We start from the raw sequence: 15792 nt of genomic DNA, 5'->3' as shown, positions 1-15792 counted from the left end.
TTCCATCCCTACTTCCTGTCACTCTAATGCTCTGCGTGATGCATTCTCCCCATCGGACCTGTGCCTCTAGCAGTGATCTTGTCCCCCTCACTAGTTGCTGGTTGTCTCACCTGTCTCTCCCACCAAGCACAACACTTCCCAGAGGCAAGGACTTCTACTCTTTGCCTCCGTAGAATATTTCCAAATTGCACAGAAGTGTATCTTTCCACCTGTAAATGAAGAAGCATCGGATTCACCAAACTTCTCCAAAATCTGTCGTTTTAAAAATCTTGTTATTTTAACTTGCTTTGAAATTAATAAAAGTGTATATTGCATATGTTTTTAATAGTCCTTTACATTTCTGATAACGTCTTTTCCCCCATCTTTCTGTTGGAAGCCCAAAGTTCTCATTTCTCACCAACAGAAAAATAAGTAAAGCCAACTTTAAACCATCAGACAAAACTGGCCCTGCTCTGCTCCACGCAGGGCTGCAAAGCACCCACGTGAGCTCACCAGGAGCCCTCCCTCCACAACTGCAGGACCAGTAAAGTCCTCGTTTCTAGAAGGGATATGAAGGGTGACAGGACATAACGAGCAGATCAAAGCAACTTCAAGAGAGAAGTATCTTGCTCCCTGTGTGAGGTTCATAAAAAACAATCAGTCTTAACATGCAATTTGTCTCAAGAGGCAGGAGCTGCTATTTTATCATGTAATTAAATCCCCATGACAGTCATAAAGAAACTTCGTCACCTTTATCAGGGAAAGCTTCGATAATATGCTTTCCAGCAACGTCCCGAGAGTCTATAAACGTCCTTCCAGGGCTATTTACTCGTGGTTGTGCATGCCAAGGATCTGGCTGCTCTGTTCCACAGTGGGTATGCCCCACTCAAGGGCACCTTTGTTTCTGAGCTTCCAAAAAAAGCCCTCCTGGGCTATGGATGAAAGCAGCACTTGACCTTTGGATGAGATCGCATTCATAATGAGAAGCGACTTTGTTGTTTTGCACGATCCACGTTGGGTAGCAATGTCAGGAAAATAGGTTAGCGGGGTGTTCCCCCCACCACCATATTGTGTGCTTCCACAGGATGAGAATGAGATTTCTTAATAATGTGAAATCAGTACAGACAATTTAAGTCATTATTAATAGATACACTTGATCTGAAGAAGTAAGATGTTTTAATGTTTTGTTAAATGAGGTGTGCTGTGCTAACATTGTTATTCAGAGAAAAGGTTGAGGTATTTTAACATTTTTTATATTAATGTCTGTGTGACGAACTCTGGTAGATGGGTGAATGTGCTCTTAGAAGCAGAGTCATACACACCCGCCCAGCTTATTATTCTAAAAACTTTTTTTTTTATTTGAAAAAGCTACAGGGAGTGGGGATGAAGGAGGAGTGGCCTTTAAAATTAAATGGAGAGAGTGAGGACCAAAACAAGATAAAAATGATTTACAGCGAGAGAAAGACCTTAGCTATTGGCCAAGCGGTAGTAAATGTGAGTATCCTAGGGTCTGATCGGATTTAGTATGTGGCCATTTATAGAAACAACTCATGTAGGAAGTATGAAATTGACCAGGCTAACAATATACATTGGCATATTTGAGAGAGTGCTCAGAATCCCACGATGGCCACATGGGAAATTACTTGCTGCCCTAGCTTGCCCATTTATTTGGACACTTGACCTCAGAAGGAAGCAGACATTTGCCCAATGGCCCAGGAAAGAATCTACACATTTGGGTCTCTCCAGGAACATGAGGAAATGGCAGGGTATCTTGCAGCCTGGGAAACTCTACCCTGGGGCCTGAACACATGGAAAGTCACTGTCCTGGAGAAACAGCCTGACCCTGTAATGAAACCCACATTTCAGGCTCAGCTAGATTCTTCCACCGAGTACCAGCAGGGCTCATCCTCAGACACTTCTGAAGAAAAGAAGATCCTTCATCAATTCAATGGCAGGATGCAAAGATCCTGATGTTACTTGAAAATAATAATTACCATTCATTCAAGCACTACCATATGTATATCTCATTATAATTTCAAGGTGGATTTCACTTCTTCAGCTCATGTGATCCTGAGGCAAAAAACTCCCTCTCATTGCTATCTACACGTCAAGACTCTATATAGAGAGCCAGTTTTTGTGTCTTCTATGGACAAAATTTTACATTTATAATTTAAGTCCCAGAAAATATTCTTTGCAAAATCATATTCAAATCCAGTTGACTACCTGGATAGTTGTTAGAGAGATTTGGTCCATTCACTGAGTCATTGAGATAGAAGCTGGGTATCCACTCCTATTTGGATTTTTGTCATTCTTTTCCCAAGTTTTCTCCACCGTATGCAATAAAAGTCCACCACAATTAAATTTGCTTAGTTCTCTGAAATGGTCCACAGATACAAGTGAAGTTTGCCAGTTCTTCTGAAGGACTGAAACTGGTAAGTACACCGATTTGGCGAAAGTTATTTTCACCAGAATCCCTCTCTTTCAAGAAGGGCGCCATATTTGTTCAGAAGAATTTCCTGGACCAGGTCCCTGGAGTAGAAGCTGAAACCGCAGGGCCTGAGAATGGGTGGAGCCACAGTGAAGGGGGCAGGTGGGGGACTTTAGTGGTTGTACCAGAGACAGAAGAAATGGAGACAGAGGAGCGAGGTGGGGTAAGATTGTGCACGTGGTGATGGACACTTCGTATCTTCAGGAGAGTCGCCAATCTCACCATGTGATGCTGTTAGTGGGATGGCAAACAAACCAACAAAAAAAATAATAATTCAGGAGCAAATTTTATGCCCCAGTATGGGGGCAGGACAGACCATATACAGTCTGAGCAAACAGAGAGGTCAAGAAAGCACAGGTTCCCACCCCCCAGGGTTCCAGGGGGGGAGTCCAGGTCCTACAAAGCCCAAGGTCTCAAGGAGGAAGGAAACTCAACCTGACACCTGACCGACACAAGGTACTCTGCACCAAGATGCTCTGAATGGTTTAAAATAATGTCAAATATTTGCTGCATTTATGTCGCCTAAATTTGCGTACAAACATCGACAACAGCACCACTAACCTCTGGCCTTAAAAACAAGAAAAAGCACCCTCTAGTGCCACAAACAGGAGCCCCCAAGGGTGTGCGGCAGTCTCAGCCTCTTGACCCACAAGGACAACAGGATCCTATGTGCCTGGGGTTTTAATGTTGCCGTGCGGCACCGATTGAATAGGGCCCATTGTTCTGGCCTGTTGAGATCTTTTGGAACTGTGATTACATCAGGCTGCATGTCACCCAACACTATGAAATCCACCCTCCTGAATGTTCACCCAAATCATCCATAAGCGTGTATTGTACAGGATCAGACTGAAAACCTTGGCTGCACATTGGAAGCACCTGTGGGGTGAGGGTGGGCGGGTCTAACAGACAGACCTGATTTCCAGGCTGCACCCCCCAACCCCTGACACCAGAGTCTCTCAGGAAGGGATCCAGGCATCCACATCTTTTTAACGCTTTCCAGGTGGTTCCATTTTACAGTCAAGACTGGACCCACTGCTCTGAAGGCAGTGTATTACTTCTCCAGCTGGAGTTTTTAGCAGGACTTTCCTAAAAGAAGACCCACATTTTGTCCACCTCCTCTAAAAGGTTTTCAGGAAACCTTCCATGGCAGGTTGAAACATGACCCATGCCGATGTGCCGTCTACATATTAATGAAATAACCATGTCACCAAGGAAAATGATTTTGTCCAACCTGACTTGTTCGTAGTGACCCACAGAGTTCCAAGTACCCCCACTCCCTTTTCTAAATGTACCCAAGCCATCTTTTTCATCTTTAGAGATCTTGCCCAACACTGATGTCAATTCAGACTTTGGCAAATCAAATTCTTTACTTATTTGAAAACTAAAACTCTGGTCTTTCTGGTCCTTCTGTTGTACCACAATTCCTCCAGGATTTCGATACTTGCTCAGCAACATCATACACAAAGTCATTCTTAGAAGAAGCTGAGTTTTTCATATGGACTGAAACAGGCAGAGGAGGTAAGGTTTGAGTGGCATCTTCAAGCCCATGCTTGATTAAGCTGAGTAGGGCGAAGACAACGAAAATGAAATTAGAATGGCCTGACCCAAGCGAGGTGTGGATGGACAGAACTACAGTGAGCAAGAAGGAGCCCAACGTTGGGTCAGGAAAAGTGCTGTTCACCTGTAACTAAAGGACATTGTTCAGCTAGTGGGAAGGAAAGACTAAAGAACTCTGGTGGGCTGGGGTCTTGTGGTCACTGCTTTTTCCTGTGTGGTTCTCGGGGGCAGGGTTATTGTATTTTTTGTCTCTGTATCCCCAAAACTGAACGACACGCCATAGAGCATAATATTCCACAAATGTTTATTGAATGAATAGATGAACGAATGAATTTGTTTACAGGTATCAGTGGGGTCTTTGGTTCTTACTTTGTCCTATTTTGTTTTTCAATGTAATAATCACACATATGGCTATTGTTTTTTTAAGGCACCTCTGGCATTCTCCTGAAACAGTCTACATGTCCTACTTGTAAAACCAATGCTGTCTCCCATGAGCTATTTTTGAAGCTCTCATAAAGAACCACGTCTGTTTCTGGACTACTACTCCCTAGCCACTGAAATCAAGCTTGGATATTTAGGGCACTGTTGACAAATATAACGCATGGAAAGCTAAATTTAGCATAGGATGCGGGCCAGAATGGCTCTTATCCCTGCACTCACCTCCAGTTTTCCCATCCCTTTAAAAATAACCCATGACAAAATATATCAGGAACAAAGGAATTCTTCAGTTTAAAGTGAAGTACAAGTTGGGTCATATTATAGTTGTATATGAATAAGTCCTTTAGAAATGAACTAATCACAATCAGTCTGAGAAAAATAACATGGCAACATGACTAAGCTTAGAGAAATGAAAAGTCTGAAGAATTAATATGGCTACTGAAACTGACAGAGCAACGTCATGGTAGATAGATGAAGTGGGGAGAGTGATTGGCTTTATTCCAGCGTGTAGTTGATAAGGGAAATGGTCGCATAGTGTCGCCTTTCATCATTTTCTGCATGCACGTGCCTCTCGTGTCCAATGAAAGCTCTCCATTCCTTGCAAACATGGTCTATATATTCCTTACCACTGCACTGTCTATAGCACCCAGCAGAGTTTTAGGCACAGAGGGGACCCTTGAAAAAAATCGCTGCTCTTCCACTGATGACATTGATTCTGTCTTTGCTGCTGCTGCTGCTGGAAACAAGGGAAGTGAACTTTAAAACATGTGAAATGAGGTTTTAAGGAGCCCTCACGGATCCATTCTCATGGACTGGAAGAACCAATGCAGCTGAAATGTCCACACCACCCAAAGCGGTCTACAGATTTAATGCAATCCCTATACCAACAACATTTTTTTTACAGAACTAGCACAAATAATCCTAAAATGTACAGAGAATCACACACACACACACACACACACACACACACCCTAAATAGCCAAGCAAGTCTTGAAAAAGAACAAGGCGGGGTGCATGGGTGGCTCAGTTGGTTGAGCAGCCGACTTTGGCTCAGGTCATGATCTCACGGTCTGTGAGTTTGAGCCCCGTGTCGGGCTTTGTGCTGATAGCTCTGAGCCTGGAGCCTGCTTCGGATTCTGTGTCTCCCTCTCTCTCTGTCCCTGCCCTGCTCATGCTCTGTCTCTCTGTCAAAAATAAAAAAAAAAAAACATTAAAAAAATTTTTAATTAAATTAAATTAAAAAAAAAAAAGAAACAGAACAAAGCTAGAGTGGAGATATCACACTCCCAGATTTCAAGATATACTAGAAAACTGTAGTAATCAAAACAGTATGGTAATGACACAAAAACAGACACTTAGATCAATGGAACTGAATACAGAGTCCAGAAATAAACCCATGCTTATACAGAGTATTAATCTTCCACAAAGGAGGCAAAAACATCCAATGAGAAAAAGACAGTCTCTAACAAATGGTATTGGGAGAACTGGGCAGCTACATGCAAAACAATGAAACTGCACCACTTTCTTATATGAAACACAAAAATAAACTCAAAATGAATGAAAGACCTAAATGTGAGACCTGAAACCATGAAATTCCTAGAAGAAGACATAGGCAGTAATTTCTTTGATATCAATCACAGCAACATTTTTCTAGATATGTGTCCTTTGGCAAGGGAAACAAAAGCAAAATTAAGCTACTGGGATTACACCAAAATAAAAATCTTCTGCTGAGCAAAAGAAAGCATCAACAAACAAAAGGGCAACATGCTGAATGGAAGAAGGTATTTGCAAATGACACATCCAATAAGGGGTTAATATCTAAAATATATGAAGAACTTAGATAACTCCACACCAAGTAAACAGTAATAATAATCCAATTAAAAATGAGCAGAGGACCTGAGTAGACATTTTCTCAAAGAAGACATTCAGATGGCCAACAAACGTATGAAAAAATGCTCAACATCGCTAATCATTGGGAAACGCAAACAAAAAAAAAAAAAACGCAAAGAGATGTCACTTCACACTTGTCAGAATGGCGAAAATCAAAAACACAAGAAACAACAAGTGTTGGCGAAGATGTGAAGAAAAAGCAAACCTTGCGCACTGTTGGTAGGAAGGCTAATTGGTACAACCATTGCGGAAAACAGTACGAAAGAAGTCCTGTTGTCTCTGTGGTGTTTACAGCTTCAGGATCCACATAGCGACTCGACCCCACGGGTGTGTGTCCAACGCTGGGCCCACTGGATGGTGGCTGCTGTTATTACCCCTCCCTCGGGACCCCTGTGTGTGTAACTGTCCTGGGCATGTGTCCCACCGCTTCCGCTTTGCCCATCCGGACAGCACCCTCCTGAGCTTCCGTCCTCCCTCGAGCCTCTGGTCACAGGGTTTTATTATAACTCACACAGTGATGGCGAAGGATGGCACCACTCAACGACAGTGGCCCATTCTAACTTCCTAGTAGGAGGAAAAAAACAAGAGTAAGAAAAAAAAAAAGATGTAAGAACTGCGTCTCACCTACATTATAAGAAAAAATGATTTCATTAATTTTTAGGCGAGAAAATAAAGCCCTTCACTAAACTTCAACGAGTAATTACGAAGCTACTAACAAAAAGCTATTACCATTCATTTAAAAACCAGAAAACTGTGGCATTTCCCGTCTGCGGCAAGGGGGTCAGTCCTGAACAACTGGAAGAGACTCGCAGGCCACCAGGGACCCCAGATGATGCCTCTGGGAATCTCTGGTGTGTCCTATGAAGCCACCCACGCAGGGACGCTTGCCTAGAGCCTAGTCATTTGTAGCGTCCAGCTGGGCCTCCTTCAAACGTGCTCAGGGCTGACACAGCCCTCGGGGCACACATCCACCCACCCTTGTTCACCGCAGCAGAGAAAGTGACAGGTCAAAAGGAAGAAGACATCCTATAGAGCAGGAGAGAGAAGCCCCGCCCACTTGAGGGTGTCCGCCCTTGGGTGCAGAGCTGTCTTGGAGATAAATGGATGTGTCGCTCTCCGGGAGTCGAATCTATATAACCACAAGGCGCTGGCTGAGCACACTGGCATCCCGGTGGTCACACGATGCTGATCATATCAAGTAACCGTGATCACAGCGGAGCCCGCAGGAGTTATAAATACACCGCCACCGAGCCCCAACTGGATAACAATTGAGTAATGACAATAGAAATAGCTCACACTCCATAGGACCATCTTTCCCCTTCCTGAAGAACTCTTCTGAAATCAGCAGCCTGGCAATGGAGAGATGGCCAGAGCCGGTTAGGGGAGAGCTTCACATCTTTCAGAAGATGGAGGAAGAGCTTCAAGCTAGAGCCGGGTCCCCAGTGCTCGAGTACCATGCTGCCTTGGTCACGGGAGACCTGAGCCGTCTTGAGCTGCTCATGAACGAGTTCTTCCAGGATGCCAATGTGGTGTTCGAGATCAAGAAGGATGAGATGGAGTGGCAGGTGAAATCCCCAGCCACGTTCGGACTGTCAGGTACCCCTTTTCCTTTAAAGCTCGGCTAGTTGTTTTTCAGGAGCCACTAACACTCCGCTGGACATGTAAGTCCAGGGTGTAGACCGCTCACGGGGCCGCCACATTTCACACACTCGAGCAAAGGATGTTTATAAGTGACATCTGGTTTCTGAGATGCGAGAAATCAAATTAGAAAGGCCAAAAGGATGGTAAGAAGTGCCCATCTGATGCTGGAAGCGTCTCTTGTCTTTCAAAGAGGGCATCGGTTTGGGTGCTCGTCTACCAGTGCCTGCACCTGCAATCCGGGGAGGCAGGAGACGGAGAAGGAACGCCTCGCGTCCGAGTGCTCCCGGAGCTGTCCCCTGGCTTGTAGCTCGGCTTGAGGGCCTTCTAGGAACCTGTGAGCACCACAGCTACAGCAGGGTGGCTGGGGCACAGCCAGCATCAGCAGAGGGAGAGCCCTTAGCAGGTGCTCCGCCCGGAACCCAAGGGAGCCCGAGAACGGGGGAGGGAGGGGAAGAAATCAGAGGTCCCTAAGTCATATGTCTGAGTGCATTCTTGTAGCCTGAACACTGCTATGTGCTGGGCCGGCAAGAGACCCCCCCCCCCAAGGAGAAAGACACCCCTTTACCCCACTCGGGATGATGAGACTTCCTGACCACCAGGCTGTTGCCAGGGCCTTCTCGACTGGCACTCCGCCTAGGGCACCCTTTTCCCAGGGGGTCCAGATGCAACACATTTACCACGAGGGTTCACGCGTTGGCACAACAGTTCTGCCAGACTAAGAGGATTTGAGACGCTGCGGTCGGTGGGCCAACGGCCAGCGTCCCGTGTCCCATGTGTCTGACCTGTGGGCTCCGGCAGGCAAAGAATGTGGAAGGTCAGTTTCCAAAGAACGGACACGGTCTTGTTTATACCCCACACAGGGAGAGGGAAATAAACCCAAAACACCGCCAAAGGGCTATACTCATCCTCCTGAGCTAGGAAGTCTACTTACGGGGTCGGGGAGGGCTCGGTGAACTGTTGAATGCTCGATTAATGCCAATTTTTTTAATTACGTACCACCCAGCCCTGGACACACTCAACCACACTCAAACGTTGCAGTTTCAAAGAAGTGTTGATGTTAACCCATGGTCTGAATCCAAAGGCGTCTTCCTTTTTTCTGCCTTAATCTTTCCACCTCTGAGTTCTGCTGGGTTTCTATGGTGTGGCACGCCCGCACAACAGAAAGTTAGGGCAGGGTGACCGAGAAGGCGGTGAGCTGTCACCGTGGATGGGGCAGCCCTGAGTGCCAGTGCTGGCCTACGGCCTCCGTGCGGACCGGGAAGAGAGGGTGGGTGGCACTCAGGGCTGCGGCTGTCCGTGCTCCCTGGGCTCAGCCACTCGACACTCCTTGCAACTGACCACGCAGCAGAGATGACCAAACACGGCTTGCGAACAGCACCCTCTCCCACATGAGAACTTCCTGGTGGCCAATCCCAGCCCCCCCTGAAGGGAGTCATGGGGACGGAAGTACACCAGCAGGTTCACAGGGCCAGCCCCCCAGTACCTCGGTGCACCCAGGATGGAACGCCAGCCGCAGTCCAAGGACAGCGTTGGCATGAGGACCTGACGTTTGGAGGGATGTGCCACGTGGGGAGAAGCCTGTGTCCACGTTCCTCCCGGTGGCAGAACCAGGACCGGGGAGCGGGCGGTATAGGCAGCTGATTCAGGCTCTGTGGTCCACACAGCTGCCTCAGAACTCGGGTTTTCTTGAAGACCTTCAAGAAAGTGGAAGCCTACCACCATCTCCCAGGACCCGGACGGAGGTGCTGGCCTCAAGCTCCGGCTGAGCTCAACGCCCAGCCCAGACTCCTTCCTTCAGTCCTTGGGAAGACTCAGGAATCCAGGGGTGGGTGAAGGGAGCTGCTGGGGTGGGTGGAGTTGGGCTGGGAACTTGGTGTGCCCCAGAGGATGGAGTCTGGGCGCTCCCCCGCTTCCTTGCCCTCCCTGGCCCAGGAAGTAGACTTCCCAGCTCAGGAAAACGAGTCCAGTCAGAACCAGGAGCAGGAATGCAGCCCACCGTTACCATCAGGGACCATATGCATCTATCCCCCTCCGAATCACGCCCGGTCTTCACTGGGAAGGGCAGACCAAACCCGTGCGGGCCCACGTGCCAGGGCCCAGCTGGCCACCACCATCCACTGCCGGGATGACAGGCACATCCCCCACCTAAGTGTGCAACAACCTTCGGGCTGGGCCTCGGGGACACAGGGCAGGCTGGAACCCTGCACCACATGCAGGTAGGTAATTATGAGTGGTCTTTCAAAACCTGCTCAGCATGGGTCCCAGGAAGGAGGTGGCCTGTGAAAAGGGTCTCCTCTGCCGCTCATTACAGCCATGGTATCGATTCTTCCATCATTATCAGAAGGCATTCCTGCCATGTGAAATCCTGTCCCTTGAAGTGTATTCACCAGGGACTGCTTCCCCCATTTCCACAAGCGCTCCTGGCCGCTAACAACCTTCCATGGGCCTTTTGAAAGCCCAAAGTTTTCAGAGAAGTACAATGTGTAGCACCTGCTCCATTCATCCGTCAAGAAAGAGCAACGCTATACACACACGCGCACACGCACACACACAACCCTAAAAGGCGCAAAGAAACAAACCAGAATGGTGCTGAATGTGGACAGCGCATCAAAGGGAGCTTCTGAAACCCAGTGGCTTCCAAGAGGACTAAACTTTCTAAGGCCTTTCCTTGAGCAACCTTGGTGCAGGGGGTCAGTTTGTTTCGCCGACTGTCTTCTCCCGCTAATGATAAAGGGATAAGTTTGGGGTTCAACGAGAGAGAGCTGGATTCCAGAAAAATCCACAGCTCGCTTTCCTCCCTCAGGCTGTCCCTAATTCAGAGCCTGGGAAATGTGAACTCCTGGCTTACGTTCTCCCACCATCCACCTACTTGGCCGGCTCTCCATTCCTCAATTCCTCGCCTCGTCCTCAGTCGCCCCCCTATTTGGCAAGACCCCTCTTGCTTCTCAATACGGTCCACTCCCTCCAGACCCTATTAACCTTCTTTTTATTCCTTTTCTCCCTCCTGGGTCTTCATCTCCCTCTCCTGGGCCTGTGAGACTCTCCTCCCCACTTCCTCCACTTCAGTTTTCCTGGAGATCTCTCTCTGCCCCTCTGCCTTTGTCTTTGCACCTGTCACCCTAGGGTGGGAGATGGCCCTTCTCCTCTTCTCTTCTCTTGTCTTCTCTTCTCTCTCTGTGCGCCTAGCTAGATCTGTGCCTCTAGCTGGAACTCACTGGGGTTCTTGGTCCCAACCGTCTGCGTCTTTACATACCTCTGCACCGTCTATCTTTCTTTATGTACCTACGTGTCCACCCGGTAGCTACTTCTAAGAGATGGTTTCACGTTAGCTGGGCCTTAAGGGACACGCCCCCCCCCCACCGGTCCCCCACTCACTGTACCTCTCCTCTCCCCCAGGCCTCTGGACCCTGGAGTACAAGCGTGAGCTCACCACGCCTCTGTGCATCGCTGCGGCCCGCGGCCACACGGCCTGCGTGCGCCACCTGCTCAGCCGCGGCGCGGACCCCGACGCCAGCCCCGGTGGCCAGGGAGCCCTGCACGAGGCCTGCCTGGGGGGCCACACGGCCTGCGCCCAGCTGCTGCTGCAGCACGGCGCCGACCCCGACCTGCTCAGCGCCGAGGGCCTGGCGCCCCTGCACCTCTGCCGAACCGCCGCCTCGCTCGGGTAAGGACACGCGGCCCGGGCGGGGGCCACAGACCCTGACCCCATCCGGGGCCAAGGCTCCAGAGGCCGGCCACGCCCTCTGCCCCTGGCCCCGCCTCCAGGCTCCGCCCCAGACCCCGCGGCCTCCGCCCCCTGGTCCCGCCCCCAGATCCCCAAGGCCTGCGCAGATCCTCAGGACCCAACGGTCCCCGGCCGGGTCCCTGGACCCTGGACCCAGCCTCGTCCTGTGTCCCAGAATCCGGGACACACCTCGCGCCCTCACCGCACCCAGACTCGCGCCCCGGCCCCGGCCACCTCCGGGGTCCCCGCGGTCCGTCACGGCCCGCTCCACCTGGTCCCCCGCCCTGACCCCGGACCGCGACCCGCCCTCGGTCCCCACTCCCCACCACCCGCCCCAGACCCCGGCCCCCACCGTCAGCCCCAGACCCTAAGCCTTTGACCCCGGGCCCGGGACCCCGGATCGACCTGAGCGCCTACCCCAGCCCCTGCGTCGCGACTCACACCCGGAGCCCCTAGGACCCCAGACCCAGACCCCACCGCGCCCGGCAGAGTACTGGATCCTTCTTGCGGCCCAGAGCCCCGGCCCCCGGTTCTCACCCCTGGACCCCGGCTCCCCGGGCCCCCCGGCCCCCAGTTTGCAGCCCCGGACCCGGGCTCCCCCGGACCCCCGGACCCCAGTTCGCAGCCCCGGACCCCGGCTCCCCCGGACCCCCGGTCCCCAGTTCGCAGCCCCGGACCCCAGACCCCGGCTCCCCGGGCCCCCCGGCCCCCAGTTCGCAGCCCCGGACCCCGACTCCCCCGGCCCCCCGGCCCCCAGTTCGCAGCCCCGGACCCCGGACCCCGGCTCCCCCGGCCCCCCGGCCCCCAGTTCGCAGCCCCGGACCCCGACTCCCCCGGCCCCCCGGCCCCCAGTTCGCAGCCCCGGACCCCAGACCCCGGCTCCCCCGGCCCCCCGGCCCCCGGGCGGCTGTAATTAGCGCTTGATTGCGAGCGCGAGGCGGGAGGCGCCGCACCGAGGTAATGAGCGGGGTGATCACAGGCCTGCAGACGCCGGCGCTGACGAATGCTAAAAGGCCACTGGCGGCGTTGGAGGCTGAAAAATTAGGGTTTTTAATGATAATTTTATGCAGAATAATTGTCACAGTGTGACATAAATGGTTAGCTCCTCGGGCGGGGCCTCGGAGTCCCACAGGAAGCCGAGCTGTGCCCCGCGTTTTCGGGCGCCCGCCCAGGGCCCGGGGTTCGGGAAGTTCTGCAGCTGCCGGCCGACCCCCGCGGCTCCCCTCGCGGGGTGTCTGTCCCCGCGGGGCCCGCAAAGTCCCGGGAGAGGCAGGCGGCTTGCGTTTGCTCGTCGTGACACTCCGTCAGCCAAAATGGTCTGGTCGCTGCCCTCGGGGTTGCGATTTCTTGGCCTTCTATCACGGTAGTGGGGATTAACCAAAACCGCCGTCTGGAGAGCAGGCGGGGCCACTGGGCTCTCGGTGACCCTGGCGGGGCCGCCAGCGACCAGTGTCACTCGAGATGAGAGCAGGGACTGAGAAAGACGGGAGAACCACCCGAGGGTGCCTGAAGGAAAAAATATGCCAACTATACGTACATGTTCTTTTACGTTTATTTACGTTGAGAGAGCGCGCACCTGCAGGAGCGGGGGAGGGGCCGAGAGAGAGGGAGAGAGAATCCCAAGCTGGTTCAGCACAGTCAGAGGCAGAGCCCTGCCGGGGACTCGATCTCACCAACCGTGAGATGGTGACCTGAGCCCAGATCAAGGGTCCCATGCTTGACCCCCTGACCACCCAGGCACCCCCTAAACATATACTTCTTAAAGCAGCTCTCCTCACGTGTCATTGGCATACAGTAAATTGCGCCTGTTTTTTTTTTTAAATTTTTTTTTTAACGTTTATTTATTTTTGAGACAGAGAGAGACAGAGCATGAACGGGGGAGGGGCAGTGAGAGAGGGAGACACAGAATTGGAAGCAGGCTCCAGGCCGTCAGCCCAGAGCCGGACGCGGGGCTCGAACTCACGGACCGCGAGATCGTGACCTGAGCTGAAGTCAGGCGCTTAACCGACTGAGCCACCCAGGCGCCCCAAATTGCGCCTGTTTTAAGTGCACAATTTGATAAATCTGGACCTATGCATTCACGACAATATGCATTCACGAGATCATCCCCACAATCAAGGGAGTGAGCACACCCATCACCGGCAGACGTTTCCCTGCCCCACTGTTATCCCCCCTCCCCTCCTCCATTATTATCCCACTAATCTGCTTTTCTAGCCCTATAATTTAGTCTGAATTTGCCAGTGTTTTACATTTTGTCTGGCTCCTTTCATGCAACGCGATTACTTGGAGATTCAGCATATTGTGCCGTGGATCCATAATTCACTCCTTTCCATTGCTGAGTGGTATTCCCCGGTATGGGACTGCCACAATGTGTTCATCCGTTCGTGTGTTGAAAGACACTTGATTGTTTCCAGTCTGGGGCTATTACAAATAAAGCTGCTATGAACATTTGTGTACTAGCCTCTGTCCGGGTGTCTGCTTCCATTTCTCCTGGACGGGTGCCTAGGGGTGGAATGGCTGGCCTGTATGCGATTGAAAGATAACCTTTTCAGAAACCGCCAAACTGTTTCCAAAGTGGTTGTGCCAAGTTGCACTCCCACCAGCAGGGTACGAATGTTCTCGTTGTTTCACATCCTCGGTAGTGGTTGCTTATGGAAACTCTGTAACTGTAGACCTTCTAATAGGTGTAATAGGTGTGTAGAAATATCCTGTTGTAGTTTTGAGTTGCAATTCCCTAACGACAAGTGATGTTGAGCATCTTTTCATGTACCTATTTGACATCCATCGGTCTTCTCCAATGAAGTGCCTGTTCAAATCTTGTGTCCCCCCTCCCTTTTTTTTTTACATGGGGTTGTTTTCTTAAAATCTGAGATTCCTTTATATACTCTGAATACAAGCCCCTCATCAGACATATAATTTGAAAATATTATCTCCCAACCTATGGGTTGTATTGTCTTCTCTTAAAAATGCCTTTTAGGAAAATAAATGCCTTTTAGGGGCGACTGGGTGGCTCAGTGGGTTAAGCATCTTCTCAATTTCAGTTCAAGTCATGATCTCACAGTCCTGAAATTAAACCCCCACCTCAGGCTCCACACTGAGCACGGAGCCTGCTTGGGATTCTCTCTCTCTCTCTCTCTCTCTCTCTCTCTCTCTCTCTCACACACACACACACACACACACACACACACACAATAAATAAACATTTTTTAAATGCCTTTTAAAGAATAGCAATTCTTAATTTTGGTGGAATCAGCTTGTCAATTTTTTTCTTTAGAAATTACCTTGGGTTATAATATCTTTAAATAAAAAAATCTTTGCCTAACCCAGAGTCACAAACATTTCCTCCTAAATTTTCCCCTATAAATTTAATAATTTTACATTTTGCATTTAAGTCTGTGACCCATTTTTTTGTTAATTTCTGCATATGGTGTGAGGTATAGATCGAAGCTTTCTTCTTTGCATGCACATGTCCGAGTGTCCCGGCACCATTTGTCAAAGGGTCTTTCCTTTCTGCCCTGAATTGCCTTTGCACTTTTGTCTAAAATCAACTGACTACATGTGCATGGGTTTATTTCTGGACTCTCTGAAGTGTACACACAGGACAAAGCCTGACTGATTCAACTGGTAAAGAGCCACTCTTAAGTTCAGACCATTTATCACTTATGTACACCGTGAAAAGAGGACTGGCCAATGGTGCCAATGCCTCGTCCCACACACCAAGAAGGACAACTCCTGCCAAGACTTAGATCAGCAGGGCTTCAAGACCTTTGCTTGCACAGCCTGTGTGGATACACACAAGGTTACCAGAGCTCCGTGGTAGAGCCATTCCTCTATATTTGTCTTCTATTTTATTGGGCTGTTTGTCAATTTTGACATCAGTACCACATTGTATTGAATACTAGAGCTCTATAAGAAACCTCGAAGTCAGGTAGTGTAGGTTCTTGGGTGTCGTCCTTTGTCAAAGATGTTTTGGCTATTCTAGCTCCTTTGCATTTCCATGTAAGTTTGAAAACCATTTTGTCAATTTCTATTTAAAAAAAAAAGCTGCAGGGTTCTGGACTGGGGTCAGAATCAA

The 15792-nt window shown here is 50.0% G+C and overlaps 1 protein-coding gene across 1 annotated transcript in view; it reads left to right on the top strand.

Annotated features, from left to right (window-relative positions):
* Positions 1-7707: 7707 nt before the first annotated feature.
* Positions 7708-15792, top strand: part of ASB18 (ankyrin repeat and SOCS box containing 18) — a 42675-nt gene continuing 34590 nt past the window's right edge. Inside the window, exons 1-2 of the mRNA XM_042953465.1 lie at positions 7708-7948; positions 11390-11657. Of these exons, the coding sequence (XP_042809399.1) occupies positions 7708-7948; positions 11390-11657 (509 nt within the window). The remainder of the gene's footprint in view (positions 7949-11389; positions 11658-15792) is intronic.

The sequence above is a fragment of the Panthera leo genome, chromosome C1 (assembly GCF_018350215.1).
Source record: "Panthera leo isolate Ple1 chromosome C1, P.leo_Ple1_pat1.1, whole genome shotgun sequence".
Lineage (NCBI taxonomy): Eukaryota > Metazoa > Chordata > Mammalia > Carnivora > Felidae > Panthera > Panthera leo.
This window is presented reverse-complemented; position numbering and strand designations above follow the sequence as displayed.